The sequence below is a fragment of the Oncorhynchus clarkii genome, chromosome 4 (genome assembly GCF_045791955.1).
Source record: "Oncorhynchus clarkii lewisi isolate Uvic-CL-2024 chromosome 4, UVic_Ocla_1.0, whole genome shotgun sequence".
Lineage (NCBI taxonomy): Eukaryota > Metazoa > Chordata > Actinopteri > Salmoniformes > Salmonidae > Oncorhynchus > Oncorhynchus clarkii.
In genome coordinates this window covers 39,975,911-39,992,613 of record NC_092150.1, presented here as the reverse complement: position 1 = coordinate 39,992,613, position 16,703 = coordinate 39,975,911, and the positions used below count along the sequence as shown (strand labels likewise).

General features: G+C 43.7%; 1 protein-coding gene across 2 annotated transcripts in view; it reads right to left on the bottom strand.

Annotated features, from left to right (window-relative positions):
• The window catches only part of LOC139406807 (dedicator of cytokinesis protein 7-like), a 98,115-nt gene that overhangs the window by 21,406 nt on the left and 60,006 nt on the right, over positions 1-16,703 (bottom strand). For both annotated transcript variants that reach the window (XM_071149856.1, XM_071149857.1), the window contains exons 21-26: positions 10,232-10,321; positions 8,910-9,005; positions 8,289-8,429; positions 7,965-8,078; positions 6,388-6,555; positions 4,487-4,626 (exon numbers count right to left, since the gene is read on the bottom strand). In XM_071149856.1, the coding sequence (XP_071005957.1) occupies positions 4,487-4,626; positions 6,388-6,555; positions 7,965-8,078; positions 8,289-8,429; positions 8,910-9,005; positions 10,232-10,321 (749 nt within the window). The remainder of the gene's footprint in view (positions 1-4,486; positions 4,627-6,387; positions 6,556-7,964; positions 8,079-8,288; positions 8,430-8,909; positions 9,006-10,231; positions 10,322-16,703) is intronic.

The window sequence follows — 16,703 nt, the reverse complement described above, 5'->3', positions numbered from 1 at the left end:
AACGTCGTCCCCACAGTGACCGTACGTACATATCCCAACCAGAAGCCGTGGATTACAGGCAACATCCGCATCGAGCTAAAGGCTAGAGCTGCCACTTTCAAGGAGTGGGACATTAATCTGGACGCTTATATGAAATCCTGCTATGCCCTCATAAGAACTATCAAACAAGCAAAGCGGATAAAGATTGAATCATACTAGACCGGCTCTGACGCTCGTCGGATGTGGCAGGGCTTGAAAATTATTACGGACTACAAAGGGAAACCCAGACGCAAGCTGCCCAGTGACACGAGCCTACCAGATGAGCTAAATGGCTTTAATGTTCGCTTTGAGACAAGCAACACTGAAGCCTGCACGAGAGCACCAGCTGTTATGGAAGACTGTGTCATAACGCTCTCAGTAGCCGATGTGAGTGAGACCTTTAAACAGGTCAACATTCACAAAGCCGCAAGGCCAGATGGAATACCAGGACGTGTACTCAAAGCATGCGCAGACCAACTGGCATGTGTCTCCACTGACATTTTCAACCTCTCCCTGACCGAGTCTGTAATACCTACATGTTTCAAGCAGACCCCCATAGTCCCTGTGCCCAAGAAAATGAAGGTAACCTGCCTAAATGATAACCACCCCGTGGCACTCACGTCGGTAGCCATGAAGTGCTTTGAAAGGCTGGAAATGGCTGACATCAACAGCATAATCCCGGATACCCTAGACCAGGGGTGTCAAACTCAAATACCCAGTGGGCCAAAATGTAAAACCTGAACAAAGTCACGGGCCAACATTGAACAAATTAACCTTTTAATATGGACCCAAACAAGTTTTGCTTTAACATTGAATATGGAACAAGCATCGCTTATTACCATACAATATATAATTTAATAGTGGAGACATGTAAAATCGAATTTCAAATGAAAAAACACATCAATGGCATTCATTTATTAAATAAATAAAATTTAAACAAAAATTGTATGCCTCTTTTCTATTTGCAGCCTTCTGATTTAAATACCAAAATAAACGTTTTCCACTAGCTAATAATTTTACAAATAAAATGATAATAAATCAATCAACCATTCAAGCCCATGCCTTGTAGCAAGAAAAAGTGCATAAAGAAAACGTTAATTATTGCACACTGGTCTAATCTGATGTGCCCAAGCCAGATACCTGGCATCTCTTCTTGGATGCTAGTTCATCAATGTCTGGGCTCAAGCTCTGAGCTGAAGAAATCCTCAGTATTGAGCGAAGATGTTCATCAGTCAGACGTCTCCTGTGAGTTGTTTTGGTCATCTTCATCGAGGAGAAAAGTTGCTAGCATAGATAAGTGCTGCCGAACATGGAGAGCATCTGAGCAGCTTGGGTGCGGAGCTGAGGCATTGTGTCAGGGATGAACCGTGGAAACTGTGCGGCGCCCACAGCATCATACTTTGACTTCAGCGTGTCGTTGCACTGGAGTTCAATCAGCTCCATTTGGATGTTGGTTGGTGCATTTTCCACATCAACTGCGAAGGGATTACTAAGCAGTTCAAACTTGCATTTCTGGGCATCGAAGTCGGCAAATCGCCGGCTAAACTCAGCGGCGAGAACACTGAGTTTTTCAGCAAACTGTGCGCATGGGAACACGGCGGTAGAGATCTGCGCTTTTATGGATTGGCAGCAGGGAAAATGGCAAGGGTTTCCTTGCAGCATCTGATTCTCCCACAGGCACAGTTTAGTTTTGAAGGCCCTCACTGCAGCGTACATGTCCGTGATGATGCGCCCCCGCCCCTGAAGCTGCAGGTTCAGAGCATCTGTTGTGAAACCAAACTTCTTTTCATCTCCTCTACTTTCTGGCTCCTTTGAGTCATGTCCAGGTCCTTGTATTTGTCATGGTGTTTCGTTTCATAGTGTCGTCTAATGTTGTACTCCTTACTTACAGCCACGTTGACTCCACAAACAAGACAAACAGGTTTGTCTTTTACATATGTAAACAGATATTCTGCCTCCCACTTGTCCAGAAAGCTCCTGTTTTCTGCCTTTCTTTTCGCCATTTTTGGGAAGGGTTAGCTCGCTGACAGTTGTAGCGTCTATGTTGCTATGACTACTGTCACAGAGGAGAGAGCGTTTCTGGGTCCTGTCCTGATTGGCGCGCGAAAACAGCAGAGCATTATGGGATTCGTAGTATTAGTGGTGAATGCGCTGTATAATACCGGCGGGCCAGCTCTAGTAGTAATTTGGTATTGTCTCGCGGGCCAAATATAATTACCCCGCGGGCCAAATTTGGCCCACGGGCCAGAGTTTGACACCCATGCCCTAGACCCACTCCAATATGCATATACCGCCTCAACAGATCCACCAATCGCACTCCACACTGCCCGTTCCCACATGGACAAAAGGAACACTTATGTGAGAATGTTGTTCATTGACTACAGCTCAGTGTTCACCACCATAGTGCCCACAAAGCTCATCACTAGATAAGGACCATAGGACTAAACACCTCCCTCTGCAACTGGATTCTGGACTTCACAAAACAGGCCTCCCCAGGTGGTAATGGTAGGCAACAACACGTCTGCCACGCTGATCCTGGGGACCCTCAGGGGTGTGTACTTAGTCCCTTCCTGTACTCCACTGTGGGGACGACGTTGTTGATGCACTTTTAGGATAAACATTCCCTGTTCACCCATGACTGCATGGCCAAACACGACTCCAACACCATTATTAAGTTTGCTGACGACACAACAGTGGTAGGCCTGATCACCGACAACAATGAGACAGCCTATAGAGAGGAGGTCAGAGAACTGCTCGGCATCTGACAGTAAGGCGCTACAGAGAGTAGTGCGTACGGCCCAGTACATCAGTGGAGCCAAGCTTCCTGCCATCCAGGACCTATATACTAGGCGGTGTCAGAGGAAAGCACCTAAAATTGTCAGAGACTCCAGTCACCAAAGTCATAGACTGTTTTCTCTGCTACCGCACGGCAAGTAGTCCCAGAGCACCAAGTCTAGGACCAAAAGGCTCCTTAACAGCTTCTACCCCCAAGCCATAAGACTGCTGAACAATTAATGAAATGGCCACCAGACTATTTACATTGACACCACCTTCCCCCCACATTTGTTTTGTACACTGCTGCTACTCATTGTTTATTATCTATGCAGTCATTTCACCCCTAATTACATGTACAAATTACCTCAACTAACCTGTACCCCAGCACACTGACTAGGTACCCCCTTTATATAGCCTCGTTATTGTTCTTTTGTGTTACTTTTAATTATTTTTTACTTTATTATTTAAAGGTGTGTACTTGTTGTATTCGGCGCATGTGACAAATAAAGTGTGATTTGATTTGTTGGGGGGGGTGACATGGTGGTTTCGGTAAGAAGTACACACAGTGATACCCCAGGGAAAGTTTACCCCAAGTTACCCTAACAGGTAGGCCTACATTACATTCAATGTGTTTATGCAAGTCTTTTGGGACATAAAATGCATCAATAGGATGCTAACTTGTTAAAATATCATATTTGGGATCTATCTAATGATAAGCTCAGTAGGGTAAATGCAGATGGGCTACTCCATGCTTCAGCCTATTTATTTATAGCCACTATGCTGCATCAGTTGGGCTACAAGTGATAACGCTTCCTGCTAATAACATACCTGATAATATGGACCATGCATAGGCTATATGGGAAAAAGTCCAATACCATCATTAGCTGGGCTTTTAAACTGACACTATCTGGGGCAGATGTTCACATTGTAATTTTTGTAGGTTTGTGTCAAGAACTGCAACACTGCTGGGTTTTTCACGCTCAACAATTTCAATTTTTGTGTATCAAGAATGGTCCACCACCCAAAAGACATCCAGCCAACTTGACAACTTTGGGAAGCATTGGAGTCAACATGGGCCAGCCTCCTTGTGGAACGCTTTCGACAACCTGTAGAGTCCATGCCCCGAAAAAATGTAAGCTGTTCTGAGGGCAAAGGGGGCGGTGCAGCTCAATATTAGGAAAGTGTTCTTAATATTTTGAACACTCATTGTATAAGTCAGATGAACGATAACCCCGCTTATTAACAGTCACTCACACATTGTACTGCCCCTTAGCCTTGAGAGGGTCGAGAATGACAAAGAAACACAATATAGGTCAAAGGAGAGACACTTTCTCAATAGCACATCACACACAGTACCCCCCTAGACCTTCAGACAGTACAGAATGACGAGAGAAACATGAGGTCCAAGTGACCACAGTACCCCCTAGACCTTCAGACATTACAGAATGACGAGAGAAACATGAGGTCCAAGTGACCACAGTACCCCCTAGACCTTCAGACAGTACAGAATGACCGAGATAAACATGAGGTTCAAGTGACCACAGTACCCGTCACACACAGTAACAATGTACTAACCACCTAGGAGCCTGCCTCGAGAATGACCGAGAGCGACAAAGGAGACAAATGACATAACCTCTCGGTCTCCCTATCACACACAAACACACAGACAGTAACACAGTTTACGATTACTGACGCTTCGCCTTCTGGGTCCAGGATGACAGCCAGTTCAGTCAGCACCAGACCAGCCAAGTAGTGCTGCTCTCTGAAGGGGACAGACAACTCAAACATGTTGGCAATCTTCTGGTCCTGGGCATGGGTAGAGAAGCCAGAACTCTGTGGAGATGGAGAGAGTGAGAAACAGAAGCAGGGGATGATTTAGAGAAATTGTCCACACACCACTTACTACTCCAGGACATGTGTGCGTGCGTTTATCCGGTGCGTATATACAGTTGAAGTTGGAAGTTTAGATACACTTATGTTGGAGTCATTAAAACTTGTTTTTCAACCACTCCACACATTTCTTGTTAACAAACTATAGTTTTGGCCAGTCAGTTAGGAGATCTACTTTGTGCATGACACCAGTCATTTACAGACAGATTATTTCACTTATAACTCACTGTATCACAATTCCAGTGGGTCAGAAGTTTACATACACTAAGTCGACTGTGCCTTTAAACAGCTTGGAAAATTCCAGAAAATGATGTCATGGCTTCACAAGCTTCTGATAGGCTAATTTACATAATTTGAGTCAATTGGAGGTGTACCTGTGGATGTATTTCAAAGCCTACCTTCAAACTCATGTGCCTCTTTGCTTGACATCATGGGAAATCTAAAGAAAGCAGCCAAGATCTTAGATTTGTTTTTTTTAGACATCCACAAGTCTGGTTCATCCTAGGAGCAATTTCCAAATGCCTGAAGGAACCACGTTCATCTGTACAATAGTACGCAAGTATAAACACCATGGGACCACGCAGCCGTCATACCGCACAGGAAGGAGACGCAATCTGTCTCCTAGAGATGGACGTTCTTTGGTGCAAAAAGTGAAAATCAATCCCAGAACAACAGCAAAGGGCCTTGTGAAGATGCTGGAGGAAACAGGTACAAAAGTGTCGATATCCACGAGTCCTATATCGACATAACTTGAAAGGCCGCTCAGCAACTAAGAAGACACTGCTCAAAAACCGCCATAAAAAAGCCAGATTACAGTTTGCAACTGCACATGTGGACAAAGATCGTGCTTTTTGGAGAAAAGTCCTCTGGTCTGGTGAAACAAAACTAGAACTGTTTGACCATAATGACCATCGTTATGTTTGGGGGGAAAAGGGGGAGGCTTGCAAGCCGAAGAACATCATCCCAACCGTGAAGCACTGGGGTGGCAGCATCATATTGTGGGGGTGCTTTGCTGCAGGACAGACTGTTGCACTTCACAAAATAGATGACTACATGAGGGAAAATTATGTGGATATATTGAAGCAACATATGAAGACATCAGTCAGGAAGTTAAAGCTTGGTCACAAATGGGTCTTCCAAATGGACAATGACCCCAAGCATACTTCCAAAGTTGTGGCAAAATGGCTTAAGGACCACAAAGTCAAGGTATTGGAGTGGCCATCACAAAGCCCTGACCTCAATCCTATAGAAAATGTGTGTGGCAGAACTGAAAAAGCGTTGTCGTGCACAAGGAGGCCTACAAACCTGACTCAGTTACACCAGCTCTGTCAGGAGGAATGGGCCAACATTCACCCAACTTATTGTGGGAAGCTTGTGGAAGGCTACATGAAACCTTTGACCCAAGTTAAACAATGTACAGGCAATGCTACCAAATACTAATTGAGCGTATGTAAACTTCTGACCCACTGGGAATGTGCTGAAAGAAATAAAAGCTGAAATAAACCACTCCAATATTTTTCTGACATTTCACATTCATAAAATAAAGTGGTGATCCTAACTGACCTAAGACAGGGAATTTTTATTAGGATTAAATGTCAGGAATTGTGAAAAACTGAGTTTAAATGTATTTGACTAAGCTCTATGTAAACTTCCGACTTTAGCTGTATGTGTGTGTCCAGTGTGTATGTACGGTGTATAGCTGACCTGTGAGGTTGCGGATGACACGCTGGGTGAAGGCGAGGCAGGAGGCGTGAGGAGACTGCAGGGCAGGTTAAGTGTGACATAGTGCTCGTGGCTACAGACGATCCTCAGGAAGTCGAGTCTCAGGGACTCCAGAGTCGGGTTCTGCAGCATGTACAGCTTAGTGGACACCTGGGGAAAGACATGGAATGAGGTCTAGAAAAGTGCCCAAAATGGGGTTTGATGGAGAAGCACTGTTGAGGCCCTTTACTCCAAGTCAGTGAAGTGATATCCAATACTGTAATTCAAATCAAATCTTATTTGTCACGTGCTCCGAATACAACAGGTGTAGTAGACCTTACCGTGAAATGCTTACTTACAAGCCATTAACCAACAATGCAATTCAAGAAAGAGTTAAAAAGTAACACAATAAAATAACGAGGCTATATACAGGGGGTACCGGTAACGAGTTAATGTGTGGGGGTACAGGTTAGTCAAATTATTTTGTACATGTAGGTAGGGGTAAAGTGACTATGCATAGTTAATAAACAGCGAGTAGCAGCAGTGTAAAAACAAAGGTGTTTCAATGTAAATAGTCCAGGTGGCAATTTGATCAATTGTTCAGCAGTCGTATGGCTTGGGGGTAGAAGCTGTTATGGAGCCTTTGGAACCTAGACTTGGCGATCCGGTACCGCTTGCCGTGTGGTAGCAGAGAGAACAGTGGTAGCAGAGAGAACCGCTCCATTACAGCCCAGTCAATATTGATGGGGGCTTGTTCAGTCCGCCTTTTCCTGTAGTCCACGATCAGCTCCTTCGTCTTGCTCACATTGAGGGAGAGGATGTTGTCCTGGCCTGGTCTCTGACCTCCTCCCTATAGGCTGTCTCACTGTTGTCGGTGATCAGGCCTACCTCTGTTGTGTCATCAGCAAACGTAATGGTGTTGGAGTCGTGCCTGGCCACGCAGTCGTGGGTGAACAGGGAGTACAGGAGGGGACTAAGCACGCACCCCTGAGGGGCCCCCATGTTGAGGATCAGCGTGGCAGATGTGTTGTTTCCTAACCTTACCACCTGGGGGCGGCCCGTCAGGAAGTCCAGGATCCAGTTGTAGAGGGAGGTGTTTAGTAACATTGGCATTAGCTTAGTGATGAGCATTGAGGGCACTATGGTGTTGAACGCTGATCTGTAGTCAATGAACAGCATACTCACATAGGTGTTCCTTTTGTCCAGGTGGGAAAGGGCAGTGTGGAGTGTGATTGAGACTGCGTCATCTGTGGATCTGTTGGAACAGGTACGCGAATTGGAGTGGGTCTAGGGTTTCCGGGATGATGGTGTTGATGTGAGCCATGTCCAGCCTTTCAAAGCACTTCATGGAAACCGACGTGAGTGCTACAGAGCGGTAATCATTTGGGCAGGATAGCAGGATTGATAATTGGCAGGATAGCTTCTGTAGCGTTACTTCCGAAATCCTGTGCACAAAGTCACTCTGTAATCGATCATAGTGGTTTCATCACCAAGCCTTTTAAATGAAAGCAGATTCTACAAGGATGTTGTCATTGAGGTGCTGTTGGGGTGCTAAGTGGGTAGGTTCCCTCTCCCAGTACCTGTTTCCAGTATGTCTTGATGAGGGAGAAGACAAAGCCTCGATCCATGACAGACAGCAGGTCATTCAGGAAGAAGGCCAGGCTGGTGTTCAGACGCTCCACCAACTCCAGGTCCTGATTGGACATAAACACAGGGTCCGAGGTCAGGGTAAAGTCTCGAGAACACTGCTCGATCTGATTTACTCAGAACCAGAAAATGTCAATTTATTTGAAGTATCTGTGTGGTTAGTGGCATTAGAAACTGCTGTGTTGATGTAAGCCTGATCTGTAGTGTCCCGTGTGTCCTATGCTGGTGACAAAGTTTACTCAAATTTTCACTCCTACCTTCTGAAAGCGTGAGACAATGTCCCCAGCGATGGTGCTGACCAGGGCTGTGATGTCATCCATGAAGCGCTCAGGGAAACGGTTCTTTCTGGGCGACTCCAGCCGGTCGGTGAAGTACAGGTGGTGGATGATGCTCTTCACCTGAGGAGTGAGGTCATCAAGGTGAGACAGGGCCCAACCATAGCAGATGATAGAGGATGCTAGGGCCCAAAAGCTTGTTTTAGCATGGGCAGCGCCATTGAGGACTTTCACCATTTTGAAGTAGTAACTGTGTGAAACTTCATATGGGTTAAGGAAGGATCACATAATTCCAACACACCACAGGTGGCAGTACGCACATTTTCAGTTTGTTTACCAACTCAAGTAGTAGAGGAAAATGTACTACTTCAAAATGAAGATGTCCTCAATGGTGCTGCCCATGCGCTCACAGACTCCATAATGGGACAGACACAGTGATGTCTAAGTCTATGCCACATAGTTCTACAATTTATCTTCTTAAAATCAGTTTTTAAAACTAACCAAGCAATTATGGTGGAAATGCAACCAGGCCAGAGCAGTACAGGTCGGCACAGCTTAGTAGTGTGAAAAGGGCGCCAGAGATGCAGCTGTGTGTAGTCTTACCATGAGCTCAAAGAAGAACCAGGCCTGTTGTAGAGCTCCCTCCCTGACGATGCCACTACTCACCACCCACTGTAGGGCCAGCTCCTCGTGGAACAACTGAGACACAGAGAGATGGAGACACACAGATCAGACAGTTAGGCACACACATCAATTTAGTTTGAGCTTATCTGAATCATGTAATATTTGCTCAAAAAAACAAAATAATCCATTTGGTGCACCTGTGTCTGGTGGTAACACTGAAAAGGGAGCCTTCATTCAAATCGAAATATATAAAAATAAAAGTGTGTGCCGTTTCCCGGAACAAGAGTAAAAGTGCTATAGTTAGTGGTACATTATACACACACACAGTTCAAATCACAGCCAAGAGGTGGGACATCTACACTCTGAATCAGGGAAGGGCAACTGCAGGCCAGCGACACCCCTTTTGTCAGTCGAGGCCTCGACTTACTGGTTAGAGTTAGAATACACAAGGTGAAATTTCAAAATGTGGTTGAGCATCACAGTTTTTCCCCTGTTATGTCAGTCACCGAGTCACTCAATTAGCCCATGGCAGCTAACATTTTTTTAAATTATTTTTTAGATCGGTAAGTTAGTCTCGCCAGCTATCTAAACCTGAGGTAATCACAGTTGAATTCCCAACCAGGGGTCCCCCATGGATTTTGTTAGTCACTCAATCAGATATCATATTAAAAATGGCAAACAATTCTCTCCTCCCTATGGCAAAATGTGTAGAATTACAGGAAATTAGCTGTAAAACCATAAATTTATATCTCCGCTCCATGAAAAATGAGTAGAATTGCATAAAATTGCTAAATGTTTTCTCCAGCCCATGACATAATGTGTAGAAGTACAGCAAACTTGATTTAAAACTGCCACATGGCAAAATGTGTAGAATTGCAGAAAATGAACTAATAAAACATAACATTTTTCTCTCAACTGACAAGAGGGGGGCTGTGAAAATGTTTTGCTCACAAGGTGGGGGGGGGCCCCCAAACAAAATGTCACTTAGGGCCACATGCTTATTTAGATCCCCATTATCTTTTGCAGAAGCAGCAGCTACTCTTCCTGGGGTCCACAAATGTGTATGTATGGATGTAGGTATGCAGACCTGCAAGCCACTGTGGCCCCTCATTAGGAGTTCAGATTTTTTTGTGGTCCCCAACCCCATCAAAGTTGCCCATCCCTGCTCTACATCCAAAAAGACCACAATCCCCAAATACACCATCCAAACAAGAGGCACACATCCAAACAGACAGGCGAATAAGTTGAGGGGGCATTCTGCATGGCTCCTCCCCTCCATCAGTGTAGACAGTGGCAGATACCTTTTTGGTGGGTAACCGTCCTGTTAAAGTTTGCAAGAAACTGGTGCTCTCAGTGTGCGAAGACATGCGGTTGCCACAGCGCTCCATGGCCTACGGGTGGGATGGATGGGACGGTGACAACAACAACAGGTTAGTGAGGGTCAACAGGTGTGGGGTCTAGCTGTAGCACCTTCTCAACCCAAGGAGATGTGTCTGCAGCAGAATCCCTCTCTCACACACACAATTAACAAACATGAGCACAAACAAATCACACAAAACATCATAATCTAAACTACAGTATACAAAAACATACAGTAGCAAGGTAGAAGTGCAGTGTGTGAGTTCCCTCATATTTACATTTCTTACACACCTCATTAGATACATTTTATACAAGTGGAAAAACTGCCCCTAGACATGCAGTTCGTGCACAGTATTAAATGTGGGGGGGAAATGACAACAAACACCCCAGAAGTGGGTTAACTTGTGCGTACAACTTACCTCAGTTAAATAAAAATGCATATAGGATTTTTTTTTACTGAATCTTTGGACATGACTAGAGCCACAAAACACCCTTCATGACAACTGAATGACGACAACCATAATCACAACACAGACAAAAAAAAAGGACAGAGACAAGCACGTACACACTCGCAGTCCCTCCCAAACCCACCCAGCACACTCCATATCAAGCCCATCCCACACGCTGAATGAGATTAGTCGTAGGTCACGCATGGGTTTAAATGATCATGGTGAAAATGAAACAGGACAGGGTGAAGAAAGACAATTAAAATGAATGTTGGGAAAATGAAGCACGCCTCTGGGATTGCCAATAAAAATTTTAGTGATTTCAAGTATGAGAAAAGAAAAATGGCACAAACGGAGTCACATGGGTCTTGGCTGGAAGTTGGCCGCAATGTACATGCAACACCTCTCCTACACTAGGGGTATTAGTAAGTGCAGTGAGAAATCCTTCCGCACTCGTTTCAAGACAGTGACAATGCCACGACTTCAGAATGGGCATAGATGTTTCTTCTACAGCAAAATGGAGAGAGAAAGGTGTTGTGTAAAAACAGAAAGGATGACAAGAAGGGAAATAACTAAAGATGGCGGTTTAAGGTTCAGAGGCAGCTTTGACTTCCTAAGTCTGGTAGAGCGTGTAGGTGAGGTGCGGGGTGGTTGAGGTGCGGGTTAAGAAGGGTAGGGAGTGACAGTGATGTATTTTTTTGTTGGGAGAGGAAGGGAGTTATTGTTTAAGCACCTGCATGGTGTCGGTGTCAGAGGCAGAACCGTGGCTGGATCTCCAAGGGGTGCTCTTACACCGCATGGTGTGCACCCAGGAGTTGGAGCGGTCTAGGCCCTGAGACATCAAGGGTCCCAAGTCAAAGGGTAGGCAAGATTAAGGGAGCCACAAGCGGACAGAACAGCACAGGGGAGGAAGGAATAGCATAGAGGTTAACGGTTAAGATGATTGAATCGTAAGCAGCAAGGCAGAATAATAAAGTTAGTTAGTTAAAGATCTGAAATAATTTCATGAGAAACTCCTGATTCATGAAAACAGAAATGCATGAACAGATTAGATTGCATATCCCATCATAATAATCTGCACGCTTGGTTCAGAAATAAGAATACAGGTTAGTTTAGTAGCATTATACTGTAGGTATCATTCATCACACAGGGGAAGCCATAGAACTAGAATCACTAGGATACCTTGAACAGGAATCTCCATTCAAGTCGATGTGCCATCATGGGTGGATATTCTATTTCTATGGGGTTAGCATCCATCACTAGCATCACGTTAGACCAGACTTCTCGAAAGACCGAGAAGGGAGTGTTCATCCCTCACTCATCTGTTAAGTACTTTTGGGGTCAAACTAAGTAATTTGATCAAAGTACGATTTATATGGCTGCATTAGAGCAAAAGTCCATGCTATTAACTAATTTACAAAGTGTCTCTGCAATACACTTGGATACCCCTGGAAATGACCCAACTAACAGAGCCATGAAGATTGTTTAACTTTACTAAAAGTGTGCCACTGTATGCTTTGCTATGCCTTCGTCGCGGAGGTTACCCTCTCTCTTCTGTGTGTCAGGTGGCCAATACAGGGGTTACAGAGATAAGGTGTTCCTGCTGATGTTTGTCCATCAGCTATAGGGTTGACAATCACACAGTTGAGAAATGTTGCTTTCAGGTTCCTAGTGTACAGTAAGTGATACAGTGGTACAGTGAACGCTTATGTGGAGGCAGAAACAGTGGGGGTTTTCAATCCAATCCTCTTTGAAGTCAGTGAATCCATGTAAATGAGGGCTGTGCGAGTGGCTTCCATCTGGCCACTCTACCATAAATGCCGGATTGGTGAAATGCTTCAGAGATGGTTGTGCTTCTGGAAGGTTCTCCCATTTCCACAGAGGAAATCTAGAGCTCTGTCAGTGAGACCATTGACACAATCCTGTCTCAGAGCTATACAGATAACTATTTCGACCTCATAGCTTGGTTTTTGCCCTGACATGCACTGTCAAGTCTGGGACCTTATATTGACAAGCGCCTTTCCAAATCATGTCCAATCAATTGAATTTACTACAGGTGGACTACAATCAAGTTGTAGAAACATCTTAAATGCTTGGTGACAGGGGGGCAGTATTGAGTAGCTTGGATGAATAAGGTGCCCAGAGTAAACTGCCTGCTAATTTGTCCCAGATGCTAATATATGCATATTATTAGTAGTATTGGATAGAAAACACTCTGAAGTTTCTAAAACTGTTTGAATTATGTCTGTGAGTAGAACAGAACTCATATGGCAGGTGAAAACCTGAGACAAATCCAACCAGGAAGTGGAAAATCTGAGGTTTGTAGTTTCATTTAAGTGATTGCCTATCCAATATGCTGTGTCTATTGGGCCAGATTGCACTTCCCAAGGCTTCCAGCAGATGTCAAGAGTCTTTAGAAAGTTGTTGCAGGCTTCTATTGTGGAAGGTGGTTGAATAAGAGCTGTTTCAACAAGTGGACGGCTGAGGCCAATCAGTTGTTTACTGCGCGGTCACGCGTGTCTTATTTTTCCTCTGTAATGAATACGCTATTGTCCAGTTGGAATATTATTGAAGATTTGTTATAAAAAGAACCTAAGGATTGATTGTAAACATCGTTTGACATGTTTCTACAAACTGTAATGGAACACTTGACCTTTCGTCTGAATTTTGGGCTCGCGCATTGTGCCTTTGGAATAGTGAACTAAACGCGCGAACAAAACGGAGGTATTTGGACATAAATATGGACGTATTCAAACCAAACTAAAATTTCTTGTGTGAGTCCTGGGAGTGCATTCTGACGAAGATCAGCAAAGGTAAGTGAAGATTTCTAATGCTATTTATGACTTTTGTTGACTCCACAATTTGGCGGTTAACTGTATTGCTTGCTTTTGTGGCTGAACGCTGTTCTCAGATTATTGAATATTGTGCTTTTGCCGTAAAGCTTTTTTGAAATCTGACACAGGGGTTGCATTAAGAACAAGTTTATCTTTAAATTCTATGTAAAACATATATCTTTCATCAAAGTTTATGAGTATTTCTGTTATTTGATGTGGCTCTCTGCAATTTCTCCGGATGTTTTGGAGGCATTTCTGAACATGGCGCCAAGGTAATCTGAGGTTTTTGGATATAAATATGAACTTGATCGAACAAAACATGCATGTATTGTGTAACATTGAGTCCTGGGAGTGTCATCTGATGAAGATCATCAAAGGTTAGTGATTAATTTGATCTATATTTCTGCTTTTTGGTTGGAAAATGGCTGAATGCTTTCTGTGACTAGTTGCTGACCTAACATATGTTCTGCTTTCGCCGAAAAGCCTTTTTGAAATCGGACACTGTGGTTGGATTAACGAGAAGTGTATCTTTAAAATGGTTTAAAATACTTGTATGGTTGAGGAATTTTAATTATGAGATTTCTGTTGTTTTGAATTTGGCACCCTGCAATTTCACTGGCTGTTGGCGAGGAGGGACGCTAGCGTCCCGAACGATCCCAGAGAGGTTAAGGATGATCAATGGAAACGGAATGCACCGGAGCTGAATTTCGAGTCTAATAGCAAAGGGTCTGAATACTTTGGTAAAAAATATAACATTTGCAAAAATGTATAAAAACCTGTTTTCGCTTTCTCATGATGGGATATTCTGTGTTGATTTCTTTATTTAATCAATTTTAGAATAAGGCTGTAACGTGGAAAAAAAGTCAAGGGGCCTGAATACCGAAAGCACTGTGTACAGTGCCTTGCGAAAGTATTCGGCCCCCTTGAACTTTGCGACCTTTTGCCACATTTCAGGCTTCAAACATAAAGATATAAAACTGTATTTTTTTGTGAAGAATCAACAACAAGTGGGACACAATCATGAAGTGGAACGACATTTATTGGATATTTCAAACTTTTTTAACAAATCAAAAATTGGGCGTGCAAAATTATTCAGCCCCCTTAAGTTAATACTTTGTAGCGCCACCTTTTGCTGCGATTACAGCTGTAAGTCGCTTGGGGTATGTCTCTATCAGTTTTGGACATCGAGAGACTGAATTTTTTTCCCTTCCTCCTTGCAAAACAGCTCGAGCTCAGTGAGGTTGGATGGAGAGCATTTGTGAACAGCAGTTTTCAGTTCTTTCCACAGATTCTCGATTGGATTCAGGTCTGGACTTTGACTTGGCCATTCTAACACCTGGATATGTTTATTTTTGAACCATTCCATTGTAGATTTTGCTTTATGTTTTGGATCATTGTCTTGTTGGAAGACAAATCTCCGTCCCAGTCTCAGGTCTTTTGCAGACTCCATCAGGTTTTCTTCCAGAATGGTCCTGTATTTGGCTCCATCCATATTCCCATCAATTTTAACCATCTTCCCTGTCCCTGCTGAAGAAAAGCAGGCCCAAACCATGATGCTGCCACCACCATGTTTGACAGTGGGGATGGTGTGTTCAGGGTGATGAGCTGTGTTGCTTTTACGCCAAACATAACGTTTTGCATTGTTGCCAAAAAGTTCAATTTTGGTTTCATCTGAACAGAGCACCTTCTTCCACATGTTTGGTGTGTCTCCCAGGTGGCTTGTGGCAAACTTTAAACAACACATTTTATGGATATCTTTAAGAAATGGCTTTCTTCTTGCCACTCTTCCATAAAGGCCAGATTTGTGCAGTATACGACTGATTGTTGTCCTATGGACAGAGTCTCCCACCTCAGCAGTAGATCTCTGCAGTTCATCCAGCGTGATCATGGGCCTCTTGGCTGCATCTCTGATCAGTCTTCTCCTTGTATGAGCTGAAAGTTTAGAGGGACGGCCAGGTCTTGGTAGATTTGCAGTGGTCTGATACTCCTTCCATTTCAATATTATCGCTTGCACAGTGCTCCTTGGGATGTTTAAAGCTTGGGAAATCTTTTTGTATCCAAATCCGGCTTTAAACTACTTCACAACAGTATCTCGGACCTGCCTGGTGTGTTCCTTGTTCTTCATGATGCTCTCTGCGCTTTTAACGGACCTCTGAGACTATCACAGTGCAGGTGCATTTATACGGAGACTTGATTACACACAGGTGGATTGTATTTATCATCATTAGTCATTTATGTCAACATTGGATCATTCAGAGATCCTCACTGAACTTCTGGAGAGAGTTTGCTGCACTGAAAGTAAAGGGGCTGAATAATTTTGCACGCCCAATTTTTCAGTTTTTGATTTGTTAAAAAAGTTTGAAATATCCAATAAATGTCGTTCCACTTCATGATTGTGTCCCACTTGTTGTTGATTCTTCACAAAAAAATACAGTTTTTATCTTTATGTTTGAAGCCTGAAATGTGGCAAAAGGTCGCAAAGTTCAAGGGGGCCGAATACTTTCGCAAGGCACTGTATATCACGGCTGTCAGCCAATCAGCATTCAGGGCTCGAACCACCCAGTTTATAATCTAAAATATGTCCCATATAACATAATTCAGACTACAACTGAACTATAGTTTAGTTTCTTATTGAAAAGTAAAACACCATCAGTGTTTTAATATTTCTTTGCAGAAGGAGCTCTATTTTGGTGGCCTCCGGTGAACTGATTCCATCCAAAATATACAGCGAAATTATTTAATCTAATAATGGCGCCAGAGGGGAAGGCTGACCAATTGTGTTATTTTTGTATTATATTATCGTGCTGATCCGAAAATGTTTTGTACATAACAGCGATTACGAACCTCGATTTGGATGAGTACTTCTATTTCAACGAATCGGAGCCAAAGGACATAATGCTCATCCCAGACATAATCCCAGTCACTCGGAGGAGGCGGCGACAGAGGTTGGCGTGCAGGATATCTAACAAGACTGTGAGTGGATAATTCGCCATTACCCTCCATTCTATTGGCGAACATGAAATCATTGGAATATAAACTGGATGAGCTCCATTAGAGATTATCCTATCCATGTGATCTGAAAAACATATATCCTACGTGTCACCGCTTCGTGGCTGAACAAGGACATGGAAAAT